This window comes from Solanum pennellii, chromosome 4 (assembly GCF_001406875.1).
Source record: "Solanum pennellii chromosome 4, SPENNV200".
Lineage (NCBI taxonomy): Eukaryota > Viridiplantae > Streptophyta > Magnoliopsida > Solanales > Solanaceae > Solanum > Solanum pennellii.
In genome coordinates, this window is record NC_028640.1 from 73,363,060 (window position 1) to 73,378,516 (window position 15,457).

Genomic DNA, 15,457 nt, shown 5'->3' on the forward strand with positions numbered 1-15,457 from the left:
ACGCAGAAGATAAGGTCAGACCTCAATGATAGACTTGAATGCTATCACATCACAATCTAAATGATTAGAACCCTTTATGGGTTTCCCATCGTGTCTGGTGCCCACTTTCCGACCCCGATTAACACATAATCGTGCCGAAAAGGTTCTACTTTGGGGGACCCCGATTAACATAGAATCGTGCCGAAAAGGTTCTACTTTGGGGCGTAAAACTCCCTATAAAAAACAACTCGATTCTCAGACCTCAAACCCAAAACCTCTAGTCAAGGACAAACGATACCTTCTACCCCACCAAATATTTGGTGGTGAATGTTTAAAACAAGCAATAGTTAATACTCAATCAGGCATTGAGAAGGTAAAGCATTACGCTCGACAAGTCTATAGCATATATCAATCCAAAAGGAGGCAGTTATTATAGACATATATTTCACACAATTCCAAACTAAGTGCCATCAACAGTTTGAAGCAGAACGGAGCAACAACTTTTGAACAGATTCAAACTTTATCATGGTTAACAGAATTTAGAAACATAGTTGGGAAACAACCATCAGCCCAGACTCAGAAATGTGATTCATTTCTGGAGATGAGGGAAACATGCATAGACATCAGATTTGGGATGCTTCGCCTCAGCATGTTCTCTGCACTTGACTTCAGAAGTGGTGCAAATGAATGTCTGCATGCACACCTTGCACTGCATTTAACAATTAGTAAATGTTAAGACAAATGGATAGCAGGTTTTGTTTCAAAATAACTAGATAACAGTTTTACATAGCATCTTTCTTGTTGCTGTCTAGTTTTCTGATAAGTAGCAAACACTAGACAGATGAATTACATTGTTTAGAGATTGTTTTCCTTGTTTTATGATCTTGTTTCTTATTCCACTACATTTTTGACAACTAGCACACACTAAAACAAGTGCATAACATTGTTTAGAAACGTTTTCCTCGTTTACCGCCCTATTTCTTATTCCACTGCATTTGAAAACTAGCAAGAATCAGGACAAATGGATAACAGTTCAGCAAGAATTATAGTTCTTGGATTGGGCAGAGGACCATTCATTTTCTGAGCAATAAATCCCAAGTTCTAGTCCCATGAAGAAAATCTTGAAAACTAGATACCAAATGGCACAGTACTGTTGGATATTGGATCTCCTGTGTGGGCTGACCCGACCCAACCCGTTGACAGAGATAAAGATTTAAGTTATCTAAAACTAAACCACCACATGACTAAAAAAAAATTGGTGGATGTGATCGGTTTTTCTGTAAGAGAAATATATACAACTTCTCTATGAATATAAAAAATAGAACAACTCATTTTACTTCAACAGAGATGTTTCTCTAGTTTTCTTTTGAAAACACGCAGCAAAGCAAAGATATTTAGTTTGTGATAATTTCTAACTTTGTTACCATGAGATTCAAAGTTTGACATAGAGGCAGGCAATTCTTTTGGTGGTGAGTTCAACGAATCTTCCTCTGCATTTACAGGTACACAATTGTTGCCTCGCCTACAATTTATTCTTACATCTAAATCAAAAAACATACGTCATGTGTCTCTAATTCACTTTTCTCAATCTATCCCTCTTTACCAAGCATGACTTCAGCTTTTGTATCTTTCAAAACTTCAACAAAACAAACTCACTTTGCCACTAATGTGTTTGGAATGGGGGAAAATATATTCCAGATGACACCTTCCAAAAATATGTCATGGGTTGATTAATTGTCGCAAAATGTTTTGCAAGAATAATTTTTTCTATTGAATTTCCCCACTTACAATCAAAAGTCATTTTCCTTTATAATAATCTTAACTTCTAACTTCACATCAATGTCTTTACAAAAAACTAGACATTATTTATCAAATCTCTTATACTAACTTTTGTTTTCTATAAAACATAATCTGATCTGCTAGCATTATTATCAATCTTACAGGATCACCATAGTGCATTCTACCTTTTTCGTGACACATAAAGAAGACCTTCAGATTCCCTAAATTTGCAAGGGTGCAATTTCAATGAATCAGTAATAACAACCTTGCTCAAAAGTTTGACAAGAACTAGATCAAGCAAAACCTATGTATAGTGCAAACAAAAGCACCCTTTTTTCATGAGAAAATTACTAATCCTTATATAAATCATCAAGATTATTCGTGTCACTGAACTGTGTTCTATCTGAGCACAATTTAACCTAATTCAGCTTCTCTTTATAGCTGTGAGGCAGTAGTATAGCATGTAGACATGTTAGAAAAATGATTTTTTTTGGGAACTATGTTAAAAAAATGATTTTGATGACTGTTTAAATTCATGTTTAGGTTTACTCTTTTCATATCTTGTTGATGAGACTTAAATATGATAATTATTTTTTTACAATTCAATGTTAGCTTTGAAAAATATAACAAACCATTTGAATTCAATTTGTGCAATTGTATCAGATCCTTGAATAGCTTTTAAGTTATAACATTTGACATTACAAGCTATCAGATGTTATGCCTTTGTTCACTCCCTTGCCTGTCTATACTCCTATGTGTTCATTTTGAAAGTGTGGAAAAAATAGACAAGCTTTTCTCCTTTTCTTTTGTAGTGCAAGATTCTTTTGTTTATTCTCTGTTTTTTCTGATCATAAATTATACTAGAAGAGATTGTTAAGCCATGAGGGATACACCTTGACCGATCAAATATCCTAAAGGGTGTGCCGTACATATCTCAAGATAAAAGGATGTTCCTCCCATTTCCTTGTTAATTCAATTGTTTTTACAATATTCTCAAGGATATTTCTTTTATTCTGTTGTCCCCGATCATGGAAACAATCAACCTTCTACTGTTACTGATATACCAGTGGTCTTCCTGTTGCTGCACAAACGTCTCCTGCTACTATTTCTAATTCACCTGCGTTTAACTTTGCCTAACACTTCCCTGATGTTCCAAAGGTGAAACATCATGGCAGAAACATAATTCCTCTGCTCTTTATACTAAGAGATTCAAAACACGATGAATTTTCTCCTGCTCAACTAGATCAAATAATTTATGCAAACAAGGTAGTATGTACGAATATTATATGAAGTACTCTTTCTAACAAGTTGTTCAACATATATTGTTCTAATAAAAACAAAGAAAATTTCGGACTTGCTACTTGCTAAATTAATCACGAAAATGGTATGAAAATCTTCTCTTTTTTTAATCTTGAGGTGTATATGACATTATAAAGGAGAAGATTACGTCCACTTTTTCCACACTTCCCAAGCCAATGCATAGGAGCATACCTAGGCAAAGGAGTGGACAGACGCTTCACATCTAATAGCTTGTAACATCCAAATACATAACAATGTAAAAACCACTACTCAAAGCTATTAAAAAATATGTCACAATTGCACAAATTGAATACAAAAACTACTCAAATGGTCAGTTATGTTTTTAAAAGCTAATGTCAGAATTGTAAGAAAATAATTATCCTATTAAAGACTCATTAACAAGATATTAAGAGAATAAATCTATACACGAACTTGAACACTTCCTTTCCCAGGATAGGAGTATCGCAGCGTACACACTATCCTCCCCAAACCCCACTCATAGGATTAAACTGTGTATAATATTGTTGTTATTTGTTCGAGATATCAAAATCAATTTTCCAAATTATATAATCCAGATTCTTCATCATCCGATCAATTAGATTAGAGTAACAAGAGATTAACAAACTGCAGCACCTAAAATCATCCCCTTTAGCTCCTAGACACAGAGATCTGACTAAATTATTAGTCTACACACAAAAAACTTCAAGAACTCCATATATCCAATTAAAAACTCCAAAACTTAATTAAACCCCTTTGGTGTATCCCCAAACAAATATAGAAGAAAAAAAAACCCAATTGAAACCCTAAATTATAAAATTTTCAGCTGGTTGAAAAGAATTCTACAGATAAAGGAACTGGGTATGAAGAAAGAAGATAAATTTAAGTGGAAACAACAAAAACCTGGATATTCATAGCCTTCTTGTTAGCCTCAAGCTGGCTTCCTGTACATACATCATAATTAGCTAAAACTCCAATCTTTCTTCGAAAAAAAAAAATAATCCAAAATTATAAACAAACTTAGATATCCCTACCCTTTTGGCCTTTCATCTTTTCCATATTCTTCTCACGAGCCATCTTTGCCTTCTGTCCATTGCCTCCACCCATGGCTTAGTTTGTTCTTTGATATTTCCTGTACAAATTGGAGGAAAAAATTGGGTTTCTTAAGAAGTGGCTTTGAGAGAAACCCTTTATATATATATATATATATATATATATATACTCTATTCGTCCGGTATTATTTGTCATAAATTCTATTTTTAGAGTCAAACTTAAAAAATTTTGATTAACAATTTAAAATATATTTTTTTATCATATTAATATGTAAAAAATTGTAATTTTATAATATTTTTTATAGTTTTAGAATATTTATTTTTTTTGTTTAAAATATCAAATTAATATGATTTAATTTAATTTTAAAAATTAATTTTTAAAAAGTGAAATACGACAAATAATATCGTTTTGAAAATTAATTAAATTAATTTTTAAAAAATATAACATAACAAATAATACCGAACTAAGGAAGTATAATATATAAAGAGCAAAAAGTGAGAAATTAGGGTAGTTGGGTGGTGAAATTAATGAAATTTTGTGGGTTGGGAGGAGAAAAAGGGGGAAAAGGACATGTATCGGAAAGCTACATGAAACTACAATTCTTTGTTCCTACGCGTTACTTTTTATTCGGAGTCGCATTAATTTAGTGTAAAGATAGAAATAAAATTTATATATATATTTTTTATTTATCGTTGCAGTTCACATTAAAATCTAATAATATATACTCAATATATATTACTCCTATATTAGATATATATTATTATTGTTATAGTATAAATATTTGATTTCATTGAATCATATGTATGTGTTGTTAATTTAAATATTTAGAGGTTTTAAATTTGAATATAGTAGAAAAAAATGTTTGACTAATGTGTTGTTTTTCTCTTCATTGTTTTTATAAAGTGAGAATTTAAATTAAATTGAATCGAGAAAACTAAGAAAAAGACTAATTTTTTTGTATACATGTTTTTTCATGTATTGCTATCATTAAAATTCTAACTTATCTAATTGTAAGAAAAATGTACTCGGGTCTAAACTCCCTTTGATATTAATTGTGGATTTATTTGATAAATTGGATTTATTTTAAAATATATTTGATAGAGTAGTTTAAACTGATAATTTACTCATCTTTTCAGGTTTATTATAATGTTGTGATTAATGAAGTATTAATTGTAAGCCCTTTAGATTGATAGAGAGTAATCAAAATAAATACTTTTAGTTATAAATATAAAAACTTTATCTCTTCTTTATAATGGTTGCGTAAAACTTTAATTAAAACATAAGTAAAAAGTATTTTACGCAATTTAATATTAATCAAATTCGTTCTTGTGTATGAACATTCATTCATTATAGCATTTTAGTATAATTGATCGTTGTAGTATTATATATTTTGAATCTATGCTTGCACATATTTTACTTTAGTTTTTAATTCAAAATATGTCACAAAAGTTGATTTTGAACTAATAAAAGGAGATTAATCAAATAATAAGCACTCGATGTTTGATATTTAAAATAAATTTTGATTAGTTTAGATTTACATTGTTGGCAGAGTATATTATATAATGCAAAATAGAGTGTATTAATAATGCTTACTTTAACAATTCATAGTTATGCTTGCATTAATTATACATAGATTATATTTGTGCATTGTTTGGTTTGATGCACTATAACTAGAATGCATTGCATTAAAAAAATTATTTACAAAGACACTCTTCACTATTATGGTGACAAAGATATAAAAAAGGTATTGAGGGGCAATTAAGTCTTTAATTGAGTTAATGCATGCATTAAGGGGTCGTTTGGTACAAAGATTAATAATGCAGGAATTAGTAATACAGGAATTAATAATGCAAAGATTAGTAGTCATAGATTAGTAATGCAAGGTTTATTTTTATCAAGTGATTTTTCCCACTTCATCTTGTGTTTGAATTATAACTCTATAAAAAGGTTCTTTTCAATTATACCCTTCAATTATTATGTAATTGGGTAAGATAGATAATTGTCGGACAATATTATTTTTTTAACTAGCTGTGAGAAGAACAATTTAGTTGTGGTTTTAATATGTATGTAAATTTTTAAATTGCTTAAAATACAAATAATTAAAAAACCAAGCAAACACACACACACATATATATATATATATATATATATATATATAAACTTCATATAAAAATATACAACTCACATTTCAAATTTGTATTGAATTTATTATTAAAAACAACTTTCTCTAAATAATTGTAAGCTAATTTATTTAAATAAATTTATTAGTACAAGTATAAATTACAAAATTAAGAAAATAAACAAAAGAATTAAAATGATTTGAGGGATATTTTTATCTTTACATAGGCTTATCCCATGGTATTATATCCTATGTATTACTAATACCTCCAAGAAGAAAGTATTAGTAATACATGTTATAATATCATGTAGGATGTATAACTAATTCATGTATTAATAATAAATAGGCCCAAATTCCTACAAAACATGGTACTAAATAATACCTTACATAATCCATGGACTAATTCTTCTAATGCAGACTACCAATCGACCCATAAAAGCATTGAATTGCTAATATCTATAAATTGATGGTATTAGCAATACACACCTCAGGGGTCGTTTGGTTACTGTATAATAGACATTTATTCATGTATAAAAAGTTGCATTAACTTTACTATGTTTGGTAGAAGTTTTGTATTAGCTATAATAGTCAACATAATTTATACCATATTTGGTTGCATTTTGTAGTCCTACATAATTAATATCAACATAACGTATGAGGGAATCCATGTATAAAGTCATGTAGGGTAGAAGGTGAAGTATGTTATGTGGGTAGTAATTATACACGTAGTAAAGTGATAAATTACATATTTATCATATTAATTTATTTTATTATTTTTAATTGGAAACTTTATTGTTTTCCTGTATATAGGTTTGTTGTTTTTATTTCTTTTTTGTATTTATACCATTTTTATTTCTTTTAATTTTAATTTATTTATTTTAATTGAAAATTGTATTCTTTCCTATCAACATGTTTTTTTTATTTCTTATTATATATAAATTATTTTCATTTCTTTTTATATACTTATCGTTATGAACGATTTATGCAAATATAAATATTTTTTAATATTAAAAATTGATTGTATATTTTTTAACGGTACATATGCTAATTAAATATTAGCATTATATATTATTCAATATATTTCACATTTTATTAACATGTATTATTATTTTGTAAATAATATATATTAAAAATTTATAACAAGTTTAATATTCAATAATTAATAATTCATATATTGTAATCTCTACGTAACTAAATAATATCTACATAACTAATATCCATATAGCTTATACCCGCATAATTAAACCCAACATAACTAAACTCGCAAAACTAAATCTTGTACCTGCATAACTAGTACTTGCATAACTAAACACTGCATTTCTAATATCTGCATAACTAAACTCTACATAATCAATACCTGCATAATTAAATCTTGCATAGCTAATACCTGCATAACTCTAACCGCTAACCAAACGCCCCCTTACGTATGGTGTTTGGTTGTGTTTTTTGTAATCTTACATAATTAATATTAACATAACTTATGAGGGAATCTATGTATAAGTTCTGCAGGGTAAAAGATGGAATAAGTTATGCGGGTATTAGTTATACATGTATTAAAATAATATATTACATATTTACCCCTACTAATTTATTTTTAAATAAATTTTATTGAAAAGTTTAACCCTTTTTTTTCCTCCGTCGAGAACTTTACCTAACTACTTGTTTTTTTTTTTAAAAAAAAATTCTTAATACACGAACATCTTTTTCAAAGCTCGTGCTAAATTAATCGCCGCTAATATTGCACTTTAGCCTTTTATACCATCTATCCATGGATAATTTGTATCAAATTAATCAAGAGCAAAAAAATATTTATTTTTGTAAGAAAAAATTCTATTTTGTTTTTGTTTCTTCTTTACTGAACAACATTTTTTTATTTTATTTTCATTTGAATTCCAAGGGCAAATATTATATTATTATAAATTGAATCGTATATATTTTGTCTGCGCAGATGTTTCATATATATATATATATTACTATTATTAAATATATTCTACATATTTATTTAACATGTACTATTATTTAGGACATAAATTTATATATTTGGTATATTAAAAATATATAAACAATATATAATATATTGATAAAATATTTACTTAATTAAATGATATCATAATTTACTTGAAATATATTAATAATATTTTATTTTTATAAGTTATAAACATTTAAAAAAACGAAAAGAAAAAAAATTAAAAGTCCAATATAGAGGGAGAGTATTTTTTTTCTTTACTTTTTATTCAAAAAGAGGTAAATTATACTTTTTGTTTATTTACTTGTAAATAATATATATTAATTTACAACAAATAATATTCAGTAGTTAATGATCATGTATTATAACATCTATAAAACTAAATAATACCTATATAACTGAACTCTGCATAACTAATATCTGCATAACTAATCTATGTATAATTAATCTCTGCATAACTCTAAGCAGAAACCAAACGTCCCCTAACGGTTATGGTGACCACGCAAATGATGTGTTTTATTAATATTTATATGTAAAACCAACTATTTGTAATTAATCAGATATTCATATAAGTAGTATCAATATAAATTATGAAAAAATTTATCGATTATTTTTATGTATAAGATTGAATAAATAATAATAATAATAATAATAATAATAATAATAATAGGGGTATATTTAGCTCCAAAATATGCCGAAGGTTATATTTAAACTATTTTTTTTAATTTCTCAGATAGTTTTTAGGGCTAATTTACTTTTTTATACATTTAAGACTATTTACTATTTAGATAATATACTAATACCATCGAGAAAGTGTAACATAAAATGTTATACAGGGTATTCCGTGTAAAATATTTATTGTCGCCGTTGCGATTGAGAGAAAAGGAGGAGACAGCAGCCGGAAAATTCCGCTGATTACATTCCAATCTGTTAAGGGTGAGTTTCTGTTTGTCCATCACCTAAACCATAGGTTCAATTTGGTTCGCATATTAAGAACGCAGTTCCACTTTTAGATAAAATTGAAACCTTTAACCCTAGGAGAGATTGATTAAAATATTCGGTGATTTATTCAAGTTTTCAAGTTATGGGGACGAAGCCATCCCAATCTCTACTGGAGATACCTGGTGGAGCAATTGAGTAGCCCACGGGCTTAGTCAGATAGATACAACCCTTTTAACGAATTGTTGTTTAATGATTAATTTAGGGCCAAATTCCTCTCCACCTTCTTGTATGCATATGTTGTTTTTTTTTCTATTGGTAGTTGTTATGAGTCTCTCCCTCTATGCAATAGTTTCGGGTGTCAGTGAAATAAAATTTTCACAATGAATGGATAATTTTTTATGATTCTGGAGACTTATAGCTAGTTGCAATGCCCAAAAAAGAATTGTACTGAATTTCCTTACACTGGAAAAAAAAATGCTTGGAGATCTCTGCTCTTACCATTTGTCTATTCATATGCGTGTTTATTGGAATACTTTGTGCTTGTTTTTTTGTAGCCTTTGGTTTCCGTAACTCTATTTACTAGAACAAAAGCAGAATGGGAGATGGACAACATTCTACTTCTCGTGTTCGGCTTCAACATGTAATTCTAGTTTCCCTTTCTCTCTGATTCTATTTTTTGGGCATAATTTCATTGAGAGTCTTGCTGTCTTTTTATGTGTGTAGGATCCCATGGAGTGTAAGATTGAAAAATTGCCCTGGGAGTTACTTGTGGCCATTCTTTCATATTTATCTGTAAAGGAAGCAGCAAAAACTTGTCTTGTCTCTCGTAATTGGAGATATTTATGGCAGTATACATCTGGCCATCTTGAGATTTATGATAGGGATAGAAGAACTACAGATCCAGATGTACACTACAAGTTTGTGAAGTTGGTGAATCAAGTTTTGAAATTGCACCAGGGTTCAACTTTAGATCAATTACGCATTGGTTTTTGCTTTAGGGGTAGTAATTTCACATTTGATCACTGGGTTAAATTTGCCATTCAAAAGGAAGTAAAAGTATTTGAATTGGACTTAGCCGCTGGCCGGCAAATTTTTGATGGATTTCGCTATTATTATTTTCCTGACATTAACACATTGTCTTCTGGAGACAAGTTTTACAGATTTTGTAGTAATCTGAAATCACTTAGACTTGTCAATATGGGTGTGAAGGATGAGACGATTCGTTATTTTCTATCCAATTGTCCATGTCTGGAGCAGGTCTGCATTTCATTTTCCAAATGTTTACAGAGTTTGAGAGTTCCTGGTCTGTTTCCGAGTTTGAAGTCGATGGAAATATCATGGTGTAACAATGTCAAGGGAATAGAAGTTAATGCTTCAAATCTAGAGTCTTTTACATACATTGGACCTAATATACTTGTGCCTTTTCAGAATGTTCCCCAGTTATCTGAGCTAACACTCGGAGATTCTTATTGTTATAATTTTATTTTCAAAGCTGACGAGCACACAAGCTATTCCTCTAAGCTGAGGAAACTCAAGCTAATTTTGCCTCCTCTGGTCGTAATTCGTAAATCACCTCCTTTTTTTCATCTTGATATCCCTTGAAGTAGCATTTCAGATATTGATGCAAATATTAAATTTCTTGGTCCAGGCTGTGTGGAAAAGTACGATCACATCAACTTACCCTGATAACTTCCCTAGACTGGACAATCTAAGGAAGTTGGAGTTGGACATCAAGTTAAGAGCTGGTGAAAGCTTAGTCTTCTTCACTTTTTTTACCAAGGCATGTCCTTTGCTGTCTAGATTCACAGCCCGGGTAAATATATCATCTTTGCTCGCAATTCATATCATTTATATTCTACACGGCTGCTGGCAATGATGTCCTGAGCCCTTCTCTTTAAGGAGCTATATTAGTACTCCTTTAATACATGGAGTCTTCACTATATTATTTATGGCAGTTTTCCAGCAGCATAATACGTGAATACACACTTCAATTTTGAGTTTGCACATTCAGACATCTTAACTCGTCTCTATTGAACACTCCAACTTACAAAGTGATTATTTGGAAACCTCCAAAATTTATTTGTTACATTACCATCTGGTGTCTACGGGACACAATGGAGATGAGTTGGAGTGATTAGTTGTGGTTATCAGTTGAGACAAAGTTGAGGTGTTCACTTTGTCAGCTGAGTTTGAGTTTGAGTGTGTGTCCAGCATTATGCGTTGTTGAACTATTTGGTTTCTAACTCAATTGTTTTTTCTTCTTTCTTTCTATTGAGGCAGATAGGATACACGTTTGTCTCAAATGAGGTAATGTAACCTGTTTCTGCTACTTGTGCAGAGGTTTAAGTCCTCATATTTGGTCCTAAATTGGAGGTTATTTTGCAGACTATCGCTACTCAGTGTCATCATGAAAGTTCAGCTCGATTGTGTACTCGTTTCGTCCACAAACATCTCAAAGAGGTGAAGTTGATTGGTTTTACTGGAGGTAGAAGTGATTATAAACTTGCGTTGCATTTGCTTGAAATTGGAAGATGCTCTCTTAACAAAATCATTCTTCAGCCTACCTTTTATTACTACAAGGGTAAGAGTTTGGCATTATTCCATAAGCAGAGCAAGCGGCTTGAAAGGAAGTTGCCACCAGGGGTTAAACTCATTTTAATTCCATCATCATCTTGACTTACTTTTTTTCTAGAATTTATTTAATTCTTGCTGTGAACTTGGGGTATATCTCTGTTTATTTACTATGCAATTCAGATGTTGTTGTAATTTATTGGAGTTTTTGGCCAAAAACATCCTTTGACTATACCAAATTTTAAACTACATTCTTAAAGTATCCTTTGTAGCAGAAAAAATGCTTTAACTATTCTTTTGTTAGATATATATTGTCAAAAAAACTAATGGATTTTATGAAAACATGAACAATTAACGTGATTATCACTATTCTGCATAATTTCATTACTTGCTACAAGAAGTTCTTGGAAAATATAAAATTTTTTAGACATTGTTGTTTATGGAAACTAAAAATGATTGAAAGATGTGCACATACATAATTTGCCTTTTTCGTAATCGAATGAAGTTGGAGATTAATTATTTTTATCTTTTTCTTAACCAAATAATTCAATAGATATTAGGCCAATCTAATATTGAAGTGATCAAAATATTGATTATGTTTTGTATTTGAGTTTCATTCTACATTATTAGAAGCGGAAGTCTCCAGCAAATGTCGCTTCTAACATATTCAATTGAGAAGAAACATATTTAAACTAATAATATTTTTAATTAAAATTACATGAAAAATGAATTTAATAAACGGTCAAATTAAAAGTTTGCATAATTCTTAACTCAATTACGAAAAAGTTTACGATAATATTCTTTGCATATTTAAGAATAATAATTAGGAAGGAACAACATAATTTTTGTGGGATATATCAGATAGTTTTACTAGATATTCAAATAGAAGGATGAAAATTGCTCTCTTTAAAATAATTGAAGGATGTTTTATGGTAAGAATGATACTTTAAGGATATAATTTAAGTTTGGGGTATAGTTAAAGGATGTTTTTTTGCTAGAAATGATACTTTAAGGATGTAGTTTGAATATGAGATATAATTAAATGCCGTTTTTGACGAAAAACTCTAATTTATTGATGACTAAAGGATTTCAGGCTATTTGGGGTATAGCAGTGATGTTTTGTAAAAATCAACGTCTAACCCTTTGGCAAAAATATAATGAAGGGTAAAAAATATTACTCCTAACTTCTATTAAAAATAAAGTTGTTTTGACAAACTAGTGCTCCATTAAATAATGTATCAAGCACACCAATATCAACAATTTGGGGGATCAATTACGTTTTATCCTGAAAAGTGAAAAAGGTTTTCAAATTACAATAATCTTGAAAAATTTTAGGACTCATGGATGTATTGTATATGAGTTGTGTATATCTGGAAAAGAAAAAGGGATGTTAAAGAGAGAAGGAAAAAAAGGGATTTTGTATTAATTCAAATAGTAGAGACTTTTAGAAATTATGTTTTCTCAAGTTGTATAATTACGTAATTTTCCTACTCATGTAATATAATTTATTGATTATATATAAAACTCACTTCTCTAAAATTTACATCGCCCAGGCCCGTGTTGACATAGTTGATTTTAGTGTCGCCCTTTTCACCACAACAATACAACCCAATCAATTTAACTATATGGGTCGAACATGACATTATCATATACATGTACGTAAACAGAAGCTCATATACCTTTAAATAGTATTGATCATTTTGTTTCAAATAGGCTACGTATCACAAATACACGATTGGATAAGTAATAATACTACAAATACATGGTTGAATAAATAGCATGAACTCATTAGTTGTTTATTTATGTATAAATATACTAGCTAGTGTACAGAAGCAAACCATCAATGCAAAATATCAGAAATAACATCTAAATCTTCATTGCAATTCCTCTTATTTACTTCATCTCTTCAAACAGTTTTCATGGTAGATTTCAGTTCTATCAGAGCATTAAGGAGTAAATCGAGAGATTTCTCTGAGTTGTTTGTGTAATTGCTTGATTTTGCTCCAAATCCATTGTCACGATTAATGTTGATGGAGTTGCCATTGATACTCAAATTCGAGCTCCTGTCTTCGATTCTCTTCGATCTAAGGATGCATTTGGAATTGACTATCATCACCCTCTGTTTTTGCACGCTATCTGATGCTCCCAGTTTGATGTCTATTGGCATGCCTCTAATGGCGTGAAGCTATGCATCACTTGAAATAGTTGGGCTTTGTGGATGGATCTATTTCACGTGATAAGGACTATGAGTTGCTTTGGGATCGTTGTAATGTTGTAGTCAAATCGTGGATCATGCACAATGTCAGCCGTGATCTGATTAGTGAGATTTGGGACGATTTACGAGAGACAAGGTTACAACATCTCATATATTCTCATTACACAGGTCGATTTTTACTCTCTCAGAATCTGGATACTGAAGGACCTAAGGGATGAATATGACTCATTAATGCCTCCTCTGTGTTGTAATTGTGTTAAATGTAAAGACTATGCTGCCTGCACATCTTCAATATGGGACTTAATGATGGCTAGGAGCCAGATTTTGATTTAATCAAGCCTATGCTATTTGGTGCTGCAGGATGAAACTAATGGATCCTACGGCCTTATTCACAACTAGAGGTTCAGGTTTTAAGCCTAAGAAATCTGGTTTCGACATAACAAAACGGCAGTGTTTCAAACTGATGAAGTGTACTAGCTGGCCATTTGAAAGACAAGTGTTATAGGTTGATAGCTGCTGTCCAAACGAAGAGAGACTACTGCTGCCAGCAACATCATGGTGCTTGCAGATGTGACACCCCATTCCTCTGACTCCAACACCTTTAGCATTCTTCAACTTTGCAATCAGCTCTTTGTCTTGTCCTACAATTAACATGTCATCCACATATAACAACAAAATAATAAAATTGTTGTCAGAAAATCTTTTGAAGTATACACATGGATCAGAATAGGTCTTTGTGTACGTTTGACTTTTCATGAAAGAGTCAAACTTTTTGTACCATTGCCTTGGGGCCTGTTTCAACCCATAAAGACTCTTATTCAATTTGCACACCATGTGTTTCTTTCCAGATACTTCAAATCCCTCTGGTTGCTCCATATAAATCTCTTCTTCCAAATCTCCGTGAAGAAATGCAGTTTTCACGTCCAATTGCTCCAGTTCAAGATCTAGACTAGCTGCTATGCTCAAAATAGTTCGAATAGAAGTCATTTTGACAACAGGTGAAAAAATTTCATCAAAATCAATACCTTTCTTTTGTTCGAAGCCTTTTACAACCAATCGAGCTTTGTACCTCACCAACTTGCCATTTCCATCTTTCTTGAGTTTAAAGACCCACTTGCACTTAAGTGGTCTTTTTCCTTTTGGAAGTTCAACTAGCTGGTATGTGCCATTTTTCTGTAGAGATCCCATCTCTTCGTGCATGGCTTTCATCCATTGGCTCTTTTCTGGATGAGACAACACCTCCTTAAGACTTTCTGGCTCACCTTCATCATTGATAAGGACATACTCTGAGGAAGGGTATTTGGTTGATTCTACCCTTTGTCTTTCTGATCTCCTCAGAGGTTGAGATTGTTCTTCTTCTGGGTACTCCATTTGCTCGGTATTATCACCAAGTTGCTCCCCCTGCTCAACAATCTCATCAGGTTGCTCTTCATGCTCAGCAACTTCATCAATCATACTTTCTGCACTTATGGGATGGTTAGAAGAAGAAGGAATGGTAACAAGATTAGGAACTATACCATTCTTTTTCTTGGCCTTC

The 15,457-nt window shown here is 30.8% G+C and overlaps 2 protein-coding genes across 2 annotated transcripts; one reads left to right on the forward strand and one right to left on the reverse strand.

Annotated features, from left to right (window-relative positions):
- Positions 1-344: 344 nt before the first annotated feature.
- On the reverse strand, positions 345-4,250 carry LOC107018398 (uncharacterized protein At2g23090-like). The gene is made up of 3 exons (XM_015218868.2): positions 4,089-4,250; positions 3,958-3,998; positions 345-688 (listed from the first exon to the last, which is right to left on the reverse strand). The coding sequence occupies exons 1-3, from the start codon at positions 4,159-4,161 to the stop codon at positions 569-571; spliced, it is 234 nt and encodes a 77-aa protein (XP_015074354.1). The 5' UTR covers positions 4,162-4,250; the 3' UTR covers positions 345-568.
- Positions 4,251-8,980: 4,730 nt separating this feature from the next.
- On the forward strand, positions 8,981-11,967 carry LOC107015627 (putative F-box/LRR-repeat protein At4g15060). Its single transcript, XM_015215956.2, has 6 exons — positions 8,981-9,128; positions 9,689-9,774; positions 9,858-10,688; positions 10,783-10,947; positions 11,415-11,441; positions 11,520-11,967. Exons 2-6 carry the CDS (start codon positions 9,730-9,732, stop codon positions 11,808-11,810), a joined length of 1,359 nt encoding a protein of 452 aa, XP_015071442.1. The 5' UTR covers positions 8,981-9,128; positions 9,689-9,729; the 3' UTR covers positions 11,811-11,967.
- Positions 11,968-15,457: the final 3,490 nt, after the last annotated feature.